The sequence below is a fragment of the Bacidia gigantensis genome (genome assembly GCF_019456465.1).
Source record: "Bacidia gigantensis strain McMullin 20006 chromosome Unknown contig_255, whole genome shotgun sequence".
NCBI lineage: Eukaryota > Fungi > Ascomycota > Lecanoromycetes > Lecanorales > Ramalinaceae > Bacidia > Bacidia gigantensis.
The window spans coordinates 1,838,205-1,852,851 of record NW_025408605.1 but is presented as its reverse complement, the minus strand read 5'-3'; the positions used below and the strand labels follow the sequence as shown (position 1 = coordinate 1,852,851).

At 50.1% G+C, this 14,647-nt stretch overlaps 3 protein-coding genes across 3 annotated transcripts; 2 read left to right on the top strand and 1 right to left on the bottom strand.

Moving 5' to 3' along the window:
- Positions 1-382: 382 nt before the first annotated feature.
- KY384_007321 (uncharacterized protein) lies at positions 383-1,795 on the top strand (the record flags this gene model as incomplete). Its single annotated transcript, XM_044815812.1, has 1 exon — positions 383-1,795. The coding sequence occupies one exon, from the start codon at positions 383-385 to the stop codon at positions 1,793-1,795; it is 1,413 nt and encodes a 470-aa protein (XP_044667686.1).
- Positions 1,796-5,448: 3,653 nt separating this feature from the next.
- On the bottom strand, positions 5,449-5,869 carry KY384_007320 (uncharacterized protein; the record flags this gene model as incomplete). The annotated part of the gene is made up of 2 exons (XM_044815811.1): positions 5,449-5,543; positions 5,713-5,869. 2 exons carry the CDS (start codon positions 5,867-5,869, stop codon positions 5,449-5,451), a joined length of 252 nt encoding a protein of 83 aa, XP_044667685.1.
- Positions 5,870-10,969: 5,100 nt separating this feature from the next.
- Positions 10,970-11,479, top strand: KY384_007319 (uncharacterized protein; the record flags this gene model as incomplete). Its single annotated transcript, XM_044815810.1, has 1 exon — positions 10,970-11,479. One exon carries the CDS (start codon positions 10,970-10,972, stop codon positions 11,477-11,479), a length of 510 nt encoding a protein of 169 aa, XP_044667684.1.
- Positions 11,480-14,647: the final 3,168 nt, after the last annotated feature.

Below are 14,647 nucleotides of genomic sequence, written 5' to 3'. Positions count from 1 at the left end.
GAGTACCCTGTCCTCACAGTCTTCCCCGCAGAGGTCTATTTGTTTCAAACCGAGACTTGTGCAATCTCATGGTCCTAAGGGGAGCATTTATGCCGTGAGGATCAGAAAGCGGCTCCTTTCTCACCTCGCATCATCTGAGATAAAGCACGTCTATTGGCGCTCTTATTTACCTGTGCAAGGTGTACGTTCCTTACCGCCTGCTTTCAGCAAGGGTTTGATACTTGCAAAATTGCCTCCTCTACTACAAAGAGTCGCCATGTCCTTCTGCTTTCGAGTCATTTTGTGCCCGGGTTCGCTTTTCTTCCATTCATTCTTCAAGAGACGCAAGGTCGTCTCGTTCCATTCCTTTTCAGTCCATTGAACATCCCTTATTCCAAGCAGGATGATGGGCTTCATACTGAAAGCGTTGCTGCTGGCCAGCAGTGCTACAGCAGCGTCCCTCGACGGGGCGCCTAAAATGAATCAGTTGATGCAAACCAAAGCAAAGGCACAATGGGGCTGCGGCAGCTGCCAAAACGTCCCTGACGGAAAGTTCCTGTCGTTTCGTGCAGACCCGAATGACAAAAGCAAAGGCTTCATCCTCAACAGTACCCCCAATTACTTCATGACATCCACCTCAGGCCAGCTCGACGATTCCATCGAACTTCGAGATATCTCGTCGGCGAAATCCGAGGGCAAAGATGACGGCTCCAACTTCATCAGTCTCGAAAACGACATCCCCATCCCCGACGCATCTACGACTGGGCTTCGCGGCAACGGCACAAATTACGACGAACTCTCTGTCTGGATTTTTGGCGCATACCGCTTGAGCGAGACCTCTCAACCTGATGCTGACCCCAACGAAATGATCGGCTTCGAACATAACGAGGACTACTTTCAAGGCACCAATGGCGCCACAGACTGCACCTACAAATCTATCGGCGTCCGCTACAGCAAAGACCTCGGCAAGTCCTGGACGCGCTCTGTTCCCATCGTCACCACTGGCAAAGAAACAGAAGAATGCGACGACAGCCACCGCTTTACGGGCGGCGGGGACTTCGCGCCCGCTTGGAACCACAAGAAGGGAGAATGGGCGATCTTCTCCCCCGAGACGAAGGGTCTCGGGCTGAAAATCTCCAAAGAACCCATGGCGAAGCCGGGGACGTGGACACGCGTAATGGCGGACTCGGGAGCTACATCGCCTGGCTTTATCGGCACTGGCAACGAAGACGACGACGCCTCAGTCCCAGCACTAAACAACAACCCCGGCGCAAACCCGAGCATCATTTTCGACAAAGCAAATGACGTTTTTCATATGGTCTGGGGACACTGGGGCGACGGCATCGCGTATTCCAAGAGCCCGGATCTATATACCTGGGAGCCGTCGACGTACATCGTTCCCCCCAAAAGTGGCGAGTATCCTGCGAGCAAGTATCCCACATTGATCGGCGATGAGGGCGATACGCTTACGACTGACGGGACGGCGCAGTTGTATTTTGGCGCCGACAACAAAGTTGGCGAGGGGAGAGCCCTGTGGCAGGTCACGGTGAATTTTGGCGGTTCCGGCACGGGCGCAGGAAATGCGACAAATGCTTCGACAGGTACCGCATTGGGTGATACTGCGACGAATAACACGGCAACGACAGCACAGACTGCACCGAGTTCTGATACCTCTGGCGCTCCCTTGTCCAGCACAAGCGGTAATACAAGCGGCGGTGTACCAGTTGCGGCAGGAAGTGTTGTGCAGCCATCGGACACGGAGAAGAAACGACGAAATCGCCAGGGTCGGCGACGCCGTCCTTCTAGCACCTCTTGATCCTTCTGCTACTGCTGAATAAGTAACAGGTCATGGAATTTGGGCAGAAAGAGGGTGAACTTTTGCAAGTATGCAGCTGGGATGCTTTCAATTCTTAGACACGATCAACGCCACGCGTATCTTTCACGGCCACTGTGTCAACTTCCCAACTTTAGGGACCAAACATTACTTCTCGGGTTAGGTACATCCATTTGTTAAGTCTCATATTCGGGCCTATCAATTTCCAGATAAGTACAAACATTGATCTAACCTTACTTGAAAAGTAAAGATTCTCCATCCCAAGTCCAACAGTGTAGGTCGATGTTTTGCGTCCAACTCTTCTTTGCACAAATCATGACCAAAGAACCCCTTATCTCTCGAATCACCCCAAACCACTCCTCTCCCCCACCCCCTCTTAAATAAATCCCACATCTTTGCGCCAACCGCTCAGCGGGCAAACACATCCACCCAACCCCAGCCCCCTCTACTGCGATGAAACAGAGATTTTCGTGAAGCATTGTTTGCTCTCCATAGAACTCACGGTATTGGTATGGGGCACCATTGACTTGCAGTGAAGGCAAAACACAATGACACAAGACCCAAGAGGGCGCACCTAAATATGACCTCTCATTCGCCTGGGAGAATATCCCATGAAACAACGAGCGCGCAATCCAACCAGTCAGACTCCCAAAAAGCACACCTTGTCTGGCCATCTTATGCATGAATCATCCGCTGCTTCAGTAGCTGTCAACACGAAACAAGATCCCAGGACACAGAAAAGATAAATACTATGCCCCATCTCCCTCTTCTGCTCCTCCCCAGAAATCACACCACACACACATTTACTACAAATCAAAAAGCCAATACTAACTCCACAGTATCTAACAATCTTCAGCAAACATGAAGTGCTCCAGCCTCTTCGTCGCCATGATGACCCTCGCTACCACCATTTTTTCGGCTCCAATCCCCAGTTCAACCAAGACGATTGACGCAAGGGCTGCCGATGCCGACAGAACTCGGCCTGCTGCAACAAGAATAACCAGAGCATCTTCACCCGCTTCATTCAATCTCGGCGATTAGGCAACGGGACGCTAAAAAGCGCTCGTGGGGCTGATGGACATCACCATCATCGGGATCGATACGATGGGAGCGCTGGCTGTCTTTTCAACCAAATATGCTAGCTTCGGTGACGATGGGCTGATCATATTTAAATCTCTGAAGTGTTTGCGTGCAAGGATGCGTGGAAATGGAAATCTGTTGGCTTATTTCGCCTAGGAACTTCCTGCTGAAAAGATGCGGGAAATTAATGGATGGGGCTGGAAAGCCAAACACTGCCTCTTCTCGGGTCATTTTGCTACTCGCGTCGAGTTCCTTCTGTGCTGCTTCTGCTCGTCACTGTCAAGATAGCTTACTTGGCGCATGCTATCTTATGCTTTATCTCCATACTATTTTCTACGATTGAAACGCACTGTCGTCAATCCTACCAACAGATAAAGCAGAAGTCGGTTAAAATCTTGCATTCATGTATTTTGTGCGGTGATGAACTGTGAAATGAACGTCGATCATGATGAAATTGCGACGCGCTTCCAGGCCCCAAGCACTTCCTGCAATAATCCTTTCACTTCCGTCATTCTACAGAGTGCCTTCTAATCGAAACTTCGCTGATGACTACTGGTAAACCTTCATCCAAGTAGAGAATCCTGCAGGGTGTTGTGCTGGGCAGTAATGCGGCTTTCACATACCTGAAGAACAAAGCGGTAAGTGATGAAAGATTGCTTCAACCCCATTGTCCATCCCAGGATGGAACCGCCATAGCTAGTACCTCTTTGTTTCCCTCCAGAGCTTTCGCTGCCACGCAGAAATCCTCATCGAAGCAGACCATTCTAAGAAGATACATCATCGCGCCTGCCCTATCTCCAGCCCAACCCAACCCAACCAAGAGATCCAGCTCCTTCCCATCCCCACATCAGAAACCACACCAACTCAGCACGAAAAAGATAGCCCCACCTACAATGCACTTCTCCACCACCACAACAACCGTCCTCCTCCTCCCCCTCCTCCCCCCTCCTCACCACAGCAAACCTCATCACTACAGCAGATCTGCTCACCCGCATCCCCAACCCCAACGCCGGCCTGATCCGCGGCCCCTCCCCCACCAACCCCTCCCCCTCCACCACAAACCTCTCATTTCACATCTACGCCGTGCCCGACTGCCTCGACGCTCGGCTTCAGGGCAGCTCCTACGACCTGGGTGGCGCGAACGGCGGCTTCCCCTGCTCAGAAGGCGCTTACATGATATGGAAAGACCTGTATGTCCATAGGCCAACCCACGCCTTACGCCATCAAGCTCTTACTATTTGATTAAATCATGATCTGGATGTTGGGGAATGGGGAGGGGGGATCGATCTTTTGGAAGATACGGACGGGGTTGATAAGTAGGCATCTGGATGCAGGGGCGCATAATGCGGATGGCATGATGGAGGCCGTGTAGGGTGGCTTATGGGAGTGTGCCACCGGTCGGAGGGCTTGAAGAAGGGGTGTCATACCCTCGATCGTATTTATGACTGCTTTAATGTTTAGAGTGGTAAGGGCCACATGTTAGGGCTGGTAGTAGACAGCCTCCGCCTGCTGGGGAGAAAGTGGGAGTGAGGTTTTGTGGAGTGGATGACGGAAACGGGAGTCTGCGAATCTCAACTTATGGCGGCTAGATATTTTGTTTTGTCGGAGAATTGGGCGGGGAAGAATCGGATGGATGGTCGAATTCGAGTCTTCTGGACGCAAAGTAGGCTGGGCGAGTGTAAAGGATAAGCAATTAGAAGCAATAAGCAGCGGAGCCGGTCCACGAGAAGGAAGATGGAAGTAAAGGAAAAGTGTAGTATGAAATCTGATTTCCGTAGGAGCCTTTAGATACCAGACATACTTGTATATATGATTTGAACAATTCCTTACAAGAGATCGCCCCCAGGTTGGACCAAGCCCCAGGTCGGATTTTTTGATGAATGCGCAGTCAGGACGTGAATGAAGTACGCGCTCTCTGCGCGAAGCTCCTCGAAAAGAACCCGAACTGGGAGTTGATCCAATTTAATTCTACACAAGCTTTCCCCAGAGAAATAATTTGTCCAGAACGTATCAATCCATCCAAGTCTCAAAACACACAGCCAGATTCCAGATGCGCAAAAACACAGTATTCAGCGCAGTCTCATTCCACCAACAGACTCACTCACTTTAAGAAAAAGTTCGCATACTGCACCCCCATCCCGATCGCCAATGCACAAAGTACGTTCCGATTCCCAAAATAATAAAAAAAAGGTATATAATTACAATAAGAAAGTCCTACTTTCGAGAATAAAAACCTGCCTTCGGGCATATGAAACAAGAGTAATTATCCAGAGAAGATTAGCATGGCCCCTGCACTAAGGATGACATCTATCTAAAATGAGCTAAAACCAATTTTTTTGTCCCCTCCCCCTCCGCGGGTTCGAGTACGAGTGCGTGAAAAAACAGGTTTGGGACTACGGGGGTGGGCAGGGGGATTTTGGTATCAAAATGATGCGTGAGGACTCTGGGTTTTTTTGCTGGGTTTTGGGAGGGGGGTAGTGCGGCGGTTGAGGAGAGGGAGGGCTTTTTGTTTGTATGTATGAAGGGACTCAAAACTGGAGGGAGGGGGGTTGAGTTCAAGGGCGTAAGCCACGGGAATTGGCAGGGCGATATTGGGGATCACGTAAGCCAGTTTGTTTCCTACTATGAGGCTGATGATTGTAAATAATTGCTGTGATGTGCATGTAATCCTGTCCTAAGTGCTGAGCTTAGCTATTATTATGCTATGCCCTTCCATAGCCATTCATTTAGAGACGTAGTCATGTTGTTCGTTGATGTGAGGTATCCCGCTTTGAGTCCAGCTCCGCGCGATACGTCGTGATATGAGCGCTAATGTTCACCGGCCTCGTCTACGATGCCAGAATCAGATGCCGCCTGGCCACCTCCTTCAATCTCTGCCCACATTTCTGCGGAGGTCATGTCGTTAGGGTCGTCTGGGTTGCACATGCCGATGGTCACGAGGGCGGTGATGGCGAGGATGATGGCGGTGAACTTCATGTTGGTGGATTGGTTGTTTTGATTACTGTCTTGAGGTAGTGGAGTTTGGATGATAGATCGGACTTGGGTTGCTGTTGGGTATGTATGGTGTAGAAATTTGGAAGTTTTTAGTTCTGATGTGCTTTCGAGTTCTTTGATGGACAAAGTCAGAGGGGGGGTCTGGGTGGGTTATATATCACAGCTTTGATACCATGACCGCGTCACCAGATGATTGAAGTATTGTTAACTGTGTCCCAGGACAGAAATTTGACGCGGTGTTTGCAGATCTGTTTGGATCGTGCCTTCCCGTTGTTGCATGATCTTCAGCTCTAAGCAACGGACTGGCCAGGCTCATTAGTACTTTGTCTTAGAAGATGTTTCGTGTTGTTTCAATCAGGGTACTGGTCAGTGAGATCTCGCATGGGTAGAGAGCAGAAATCGTCTGGCGTAAGAATGTTGAATTGGTCCTTTGTGGCACATCCAATTCTACAGAACCTGCGATTCAATCGTGGATCTGCGACAACTCACTTCGTGTACTCTACGCAATTGGCATCTATTGACAAACAAGGTGGAGCTGGGTGCGTTGTTCAAAGATGTGAGAAATCTTGTGATCCAGTCAAACCTTGTAATGTCTACGGTCACTGTAACAAATTGGAGCCCCGTGTTTCAAGAGGCAAGTGCAGCCTCTCAAATCATTACTTTACGGAAAGAACATTGTGAAACATGCATTGCTATCAACGTAATCCATCCGATTCATCCTTACATACACAAATTGACAGACAACTATCTACTCACTCTAGATAGTAAATGCTACATACTTGCTTCCGAGCTTCAGGTGGACCCATCATTTCTCATGAATTTTCTTGCCCTTCCCAATACATGCCACCGTTAAACCTTCTCAACCTCATGCATGCATAGCAAGATCGTTCCCTTATCGTACATCTCACCAGGTAGCAGATGTAGCTGTATTTCTGATATCTCTTTCTCATCATCGGCGTACGCATCGGCATAGATACCGTGGCTTGACTGGGGACTTGCACCACATCAACGCGAAGATCTTTCTTCTCGAGAACGCGGACGAGGACGCGGACGAGAATACGAACGAGAACGCGGAGGAGAACGCGAACTAGAACGCGAACGAGGACGACCTCTGGAGAATGAATTTTGAGCTTTGTCGGACGCGTTTTCGAATATCGGTTTGAGGATGCGGACACCGAATATCGCGCCCACTAAGCCGCATAGACATCCGAGCATGGTTAGTGGGAGATTGAAAGGATGAGTCGTGAAAGATTGATTTGAGGCTATTGTTGGGGTTGTTGTGTGAATGGATGAATGGTTCGTGGGTAGGTCTGATGATGAATGAGATTTGGAGGCCGTGGTTAATTACGTCTTGGGATATTGGGAAAAGAGAAGAAAGAGAAGCTGTGTTGGAGTCTATATCGCAATTGCCGGGATGCAATCGCATAAACTGTGCGTAGAGACTCAGTGCTCAGAGTACATCTTGCATGCGAATCTTGTGCATTTGATTGGGGTGTATCATCCATCCCTTTCGTCCGTCCTCGAAGTCGCGTTGAGTACAGACCTGGGTGCGATATCTGTCGTCGATGGAAATATACTTTGGCAGATCTGAAAGATGTCTGAAGTTGGCAACAGCGAGCCTACTCAAGATCGGAGGCCCATCAACAAGTGGGTCTGTCGAGTGGCTCGTCATAAGACATGGGTTGCCTCTTACACTCTGCGCTTTGAAATAGTTCCGGCTCCGGACGGAAAGGAAAGAACTACAACGTTGACTCGCAGCACGATTGACGTTACATCACACGCAATATAGTCGTCTATGATGGGTGTTTCGATGATATTGATCCTATTGCGCAATCAAGCCCCCAGAGGGCTGCTGTAAGTCAAGATTTGAAGCAACCATTAAAGATACAGCCAGAGCTCCCAAAGGGTGGCGAGTGAAACGAGGCTGCAGCTATCGTGCATTCTCTGACGAGTTTTTATGACGATCTGTTTCTGAATGGGTCTGAGGGACAATTGGATGCGAGAGATCTGAGTGTCGAACCCTCACTTCGGAGGCTCGAAAAAGTCGTCGGGAAAGCGCGACTTGACGGTCGCCAAAATTGTCAAAGCAGCCGTTTCCTGCTGATACTGCCACACTCGTCGAGACACAATGAGTTAGCATTACCGTACAATGAAAGCTTTGAATGACTCTACGTCATCTTCTTAGCGACATGACAGCTCTTTCCCAAGTTGCGGCGTCGCGGAATGAACTTAGTAGAAGTAAGATGTCTCGGCATCGACAATTCAAAGAAGGCAAGAACATCCCTCTGTCTTTACACCAACGATGATGATGACATGAGCAGACTGTCAATGCAGAAGTGTAGCATGGCTGTATGTACCTTGATGGCCAGTAACCTTGAGGAACGATGCTTCGCCACTACTACCAAAACTCTCATCGCTCAGAGTTGACCAGGCGACCGGCTATTACCGGCTACGACAAAAGAGCTCCTCGATTCGAGTCCTCATCAAAGTCGCGTAAGTTGATCATACAACCTCCTTCCTTGAATCCATGCCTCTGTCGTCGACTCGACCAGAACCATGGCTTGTAAGACATGGCAGCGAGCGTCTAGCTGTTGCTAAAGCATGAAAACAGGAACAAACTCTGTGACACGATTAGAAAGAGAATGCACCCTCAATAACGACCCAAGGAAACAATGGAAGCGCAAATCGTATGTTCACAACCCTCGATCAAGCAGTAAACCCCTCGTAGGACAAGACGGGCAAAAGCTCACATCGCACCTTCCAGGCAAGCAGAAGAATAATCAAAATATAGCGCAGACGTCTTTGTAACCCATCAGGGGTCGCGAATGGAATGGAGTAGCTGGTAATGCCGTGAATGTGTGTTCGGAAAAGGATCTTTGGGGATTCTTCTTCCGCTGCGCGACGTGACTCAAAAACCCCGCATGGGAGTACATACATTCACGAAATCAGTATTGTGGTCTTGTTCGAGAACAGCGCGGGAAGGGAGACTCACAAGAATTACTTTCAGTGTTGTTCCAGCTGTGATGTAGAGGAGGGCGGATTGATCGGCATTCTGCACTCATGAGGAAGATTGAAAGAGGCCCAACCTTGAGAATTGGTGTCTATCGCAATCGATAGAGCCCAGAAGGTCGATCGGCGTTGGAGATTGGCGTCGGCGAAAGGTCACGGAGTGCCCATCCGAGTTGAGCTAGGTTACTTGTCTTTGTAGCGACATCTAAAAGGTGCCTGAAATCGCTGTCGCCGTAGACACTGTAGAAGTCGCTGAATATAAAGCATTGACTCATAATTTGCACAAGTGTGTTGTAAACCCTGTAGCGCTGCGAGGAGATGATTATCGGTGCCTGTTCTAGTTTCTGACGAACCGGTCCCTTGAGAGGAGACTGTGGCTTCGGCGACATGAAATGGTGCTGTGCCGGACGCTGTTCTTGCCATGTAAATACTCAGTTGCTTCGCGATTGAATATGGTGGATGGATGTCAGCCATTGAAATCAGAATGCCATACACCATGACTCACCGCGGTCTCCGGGGCAACGCTTGAGTATAGATGAGAGGTCATTACTGCGTTGTGTTGCCGTTCAGGGGAAATGTATAGCAACGAATTAGATCCAGAGCGAGGACTCAGAATCTGTTCACCCGAAATTATCTTACCTCGATTTTGTCTTCATCATAACTTATCTGGCGTTAGTTGAGAACCCGTAGCTCGTTGCAAGCGCCACTTTGCATGCTGTGGTAATAACGCGGTCGCAGTCTTGAGAGAGCGATAGCTAGGGTGATGGTCATTTTGGCAGTCAACGGAGCAGAGAGCCTGGTCATTCGATATGAACACTGGTGATTTCAGAGCCACCAGTGACTTGAACTGATGTATTGACTTCCACCTGAGTGAGTAATTGATCATGGAGGTGGGTGGATGTCGCAAGTTGCACAAGGCACTTGCCATTCACCGCCAAATCCTTGCATTTCTCTTGACGCTTCACACTCCATAACCAGATGCAGAGCTGCCTCCAAGACTCAGACCAGCCTGGGTACGCTCACTCGTCTTCTCGAAGTTTCCACCGCCCAAAGGGTCATCCGGTTGCGAAGCCTCTGCGACCAACAAAAAGGTGGATTCGGCGACATTTGCGCCACTGCAGATTTTTTTTGAGAGTGGATCCGCCTATCATGTCTTATGATTGGCACAATGAACAGCCTCAACCAGCAATTGTGGTAGAGATGGCAGGCCCAGTACACGGGAGCCAACCTTAATGTCACTGGTACGTTTCCATACACAGTAAATACTCTGCTAGCATCCGAAAATTACGCCTTTTGGGCGGTCAATTCCCGGCGCTTGTGGGTTATTTATGGAGACTAAGCTTCTAAGCGGGGCTACATTACGCCCCTTTTCCAGGCATTATGGCACCACATCTGTATGTCGATAATCTTTAAGCCATTGGGACGAAATGGCGCGAGGAAAGGAGCGTGTAGAGAAATACTCGGTGGTCGCAATGACTGGCACAGCACGGACCTTGAGTGCGTATCACAGGCGTGAATATCTGGAAAACCGGCTTCAAAGGGTAGACTTCTCAAGATTTTCGGGGAATAGAGGCCTGGGAGAGTGGGGAAATAGACAAAAGAGGCAGCTTTCTATGGGTTCAACTAAACTTGCGGCGTCAAGCTATAGAAAAATAGGTATAGCGGGCAGATTCTCTCTAGAGAGATAGAATTGAAGGCTGCAGGGAGCAAGAACTCTATTGCCTCTGCCACGTTCGCTCGAAACAGACTAGAGAGAGGGTAGAATGAGAAAGTAAACGGCTGAAGTCCGGCAGAAGTTCTTGGCGTCTAGTATATATTCGCCCTTCCCCCTCTCCCCTCTTTGTTCTGTCCCCTTAGATCGGAAGACTTTGGGGACCTGTTGGCTGGCATACTCTCGAACTACATAGCAATTAACCAATTTTAAGACAATCATTCACTCTTAACAAAGATACCCTCTTTACAACTCACTCCGACACGCCATAAATCCTTGCTAAGTTTGCAACCTCTGGCCTGGATCCTTCCTCTCCGCCGCTCTCCCACCACCACCACCACACCAACACCACCACCGCAACCATGTTTTTGTGGTTGTTCTGCTGCTTCAGGCAGCAAAAAGATGACTCTCCCTCCCCTCCGCCTCAACTCCGACGTCCCGGGGGTGAGTCAGCCCCAGGCAGCTGCAAGCTGCCTGAGGGCTGGCTCCAAACCGGGACAGGCCAACGAATAAAGGCAGGTCCGCACGCGCCGCCTCCGCCCACCACCCCCACGCCGCCACCTACCCCTCCGCCAGAAGCCGCCCCCAAGAAGCGGGAGAAAGTGTTCCCAAAGTTCGTTTTTGAGGACGATACGACCACGGAAGCCGACATTGTTGCCTTTGCCAAGGACGTCAACAAGAAGCTTGACCAGTATCGGTCACCAGAGGACGCCGAGAAGCGGTGCGCGAAAATTGTCGCCGATGGCATCAAAGCCAGAAAAGAGCGAGCCGAGGCCCGTGCATGGGCAGCAATGCCCATCGAAGAGCGCAACTATAGGCTCTCGCCGCAGGGCAAACTACGGACAAAGCTCGACCGACAAGGAGGCCGCTAGTGGCAGGCCGCGCTCTTCAAGCGGTAGCCACTAGCAGGCAGTAGCGACAGAGACAGACCGACATCACGCCATAATCATCTCCGCTCCGCCCGGTGGGCAGGCTGCGCCCTTCAAGCAGTAGCCCACCGCAAAGCAGCCCGGTTCAACGCTGCTGGCAATTTCTGCCTCTTCCCGGAAACCCACCCGGGGTGAGCAGGCCGCACTCTTCAAGCGGTAGCTCACCACAGGCAGCACTCTTCGAGCTGCACCCTCGCCACATCACTTCTCCCACCGCTCCGCCGGTGAGTAGGCCACATTCTTCAAGTGGTAACTCACCACCAGGCAGCACGTTCGACGCTGCTGGCAATTTCTGTCTCTACCCGGTCACACCACCATGGTGAGCAGACTGCGCTCTTCGAGCAGCAGCTCACCACCAGGCAGCATTCTTCGAGCTGCATCCTCGCCACACCATCTCTACCACCGAACGACCGGTGAGCAGGTCACGCTCTTCAAGTGATAGCTCACCGCCGTGCAGCACGCTCGACGCTGCGACAATGAATCTGCCTTGGCAGCGTGCCGTCACACCACGCAGTCGCCACAATTTCATTGTTTCTTTTGTTATTCTACCACTATTGTTATTCAGCATCATTACCATCAGCATTTTTAGCAAAAGCGAGTCGAATTACAACCACCATTACTATCGAGCATCATTATTCCGGGCATCAATCACCAGAGCATACCCTACGAGCGGCGTATTCTTATCGAAGTATTACTATTCAGACTATATTCTTATTCGGAGACATTCTTTTGTGGGCTGGCATCCCACCATATTCTTATCCCGCGGGCTGGCGACCCGCACGAGACAAGTCCAGCTGGCGACTGGAGTCAAACGACCATGACAATCAACCCACATTTTCAATCGAAGACAAGCATATCTGGTTCGCGGGCCAGGCACTTCTTCTCCAGGTGGTCGGTGGAGACGGAGCAGGCAAATCTACACCCGCACTTTCAGTGAGAAGAAGATATACCTGGTTGGGAGGCCAGCTATTTCTCTTCTAGGCGGTAGGTAGAGTCGAAGGCCACCGAGGTCGAGCCACAATCTTATCGAAGAATAAATATACCTGGTTGGCGGGCCAGGCACCTAAACCCCAAGCGGCGGTCGGAGCAGCGGCAACAGCGCGATCAAGGCACGAAATTACTACAAAGCAGTCAAGCCTGGTCGGTGGACCAGACCACATTTATCACAGAGGTGGTTGGTGTTGGGAGCACACTATCAATATGCCGCATCATCACCACAGTGTATACACATACGGCGGGCTACACCCGATTCAACAGTAAATTGCAGTGTTGGAAGCGGAGGAAAGGGTATCTTGACGCCTTGTGAGCGTCACAAAGCACAGATACGGGGCATGGCAAAGCACAAACAATTCACACAAATGGCGGCGAGTATGTAGAGCAAATGAAATATCTACCTCATGATGATCACAATGTACACTCCCATGGCTTGAAACACGACGCTGTCCTGACGCCAACGAGACCTGGAGCTTGGAAAACAGCCTTTCTATGCCTGAATACTGTCTACTACTGCTCTCATGAGGGGCAAATGACATCAAATTATCATATCGGTGGTTCTTAGGAACAAAGCACGACCTAATCTCGGCTCGTGACCACAGAAAATCTCTGACAACAGAGCCCGATGCACCACCATATCTTCAAACATACGACCTTCATTGCAAAGAAACAACTTGTTTCTGGCAGCATACGGACACCCGAACGAGTCAAAAAGGTTACAAAAGCATGGCATTGGTGTTCACTGACCGTCCTGAGCCGAGCAATGACTCTGCATATGGCGAGTTCGTCACGCCATCCAACTCATTCTAGCCCGTGTTACCGATCAAAATATCGCTACAGACCCGATTTCGACTAGAGTACACTCAATCAAACCCATCCTCACGTCGAGACGGCTCTCGGCAAGGCAGATATCGAACAACAGTCTGTCACTTATGCCAGTCAGCGAGCCAGATGATCGGTCATGGCGACATCCTGACGATGACCAGCATTCCAAAGCAACCAGAAAAGCAAGTCAAATAGAAACTGTAGTGGCGGATATCACTGAAATGAATACCTCAATGCAGCTGGATTGGCAACACAAAGCGGTACCAAACCAATGTCTTAAGCATACATGAGTAGCAAGACAAGCCAGCGCTACAAACGAGATCCACAAAACGATGACTCAATCACAAGCCGAGGGCTCATCAGAATGTCACTGCAAACAAAGAAGCGACTAAGGGACAGCCTCAAATCTGCGACGAAAAAACTTCAGAATAGAGACACGTACGTGGACTATGTTTGTAACGGCGGCTCTCAGCAAGAGATGGACACAGCAGTTCATCGCACAATGCCACTCAAATCGCGAGGCGACGTAGGTAATTTGTCGCCATCCAAGGGATGATGTCACAATCATCATGGTCTCAAAAGCGGCAGATATACCCTAGTAGTGATGCAAAGCATGCCATCACGCTATGCCAAAACGGACATTCATTACACGTCAGAGCAAGGGGAGGACTGGGCAACGAGGAACCGAGGTGTCAGGAGTGGTGCGCACGAGGAGGGATAACACAAGGATAGGAAGTGCAAGGATGGAGGAGACATGGGTGAGAGGTGTATAGACACAGAGTGCAAGGGAAGTTCAAGTAAGGACGAAATGCAACGAAGACATGGGCATCGATTATCTGATATCATATAGAGCGACCAGTAACGAAACGAGTGACGACGACATTGAGCAACGAAGACATGAGCAACGACAGCACAAGTGTCGACTCAAGGAGGGTGTGCAAGGATACATATGAGCTTGAAATCATCAATGTAGTATATACCTACTGAAAGCAATTCCTTCTTTCCATTCATTCCACCACCAGAACCAGTCCTTACCCCCCCCAATAACTCCATAACCACTCCGCACACTCTTCTCCCACATACACCAATGCTCATTTCCCCTCCTTTCTAGAACATTCCATCTCGTGGCGCTGAGAATCCAAACCCTGACGCGTTGTTCCTCCCCACCCCCACCCCCCCTTCCCTCCCTCCCCCTCTCCCCCAACTCCCCAACTTCCCAACTCCCTAATTTCCCAACTCTCCAACTCCTCAACTTCCCAACTCCCCAACTCCCCAAATCATCTCTAGCCCATA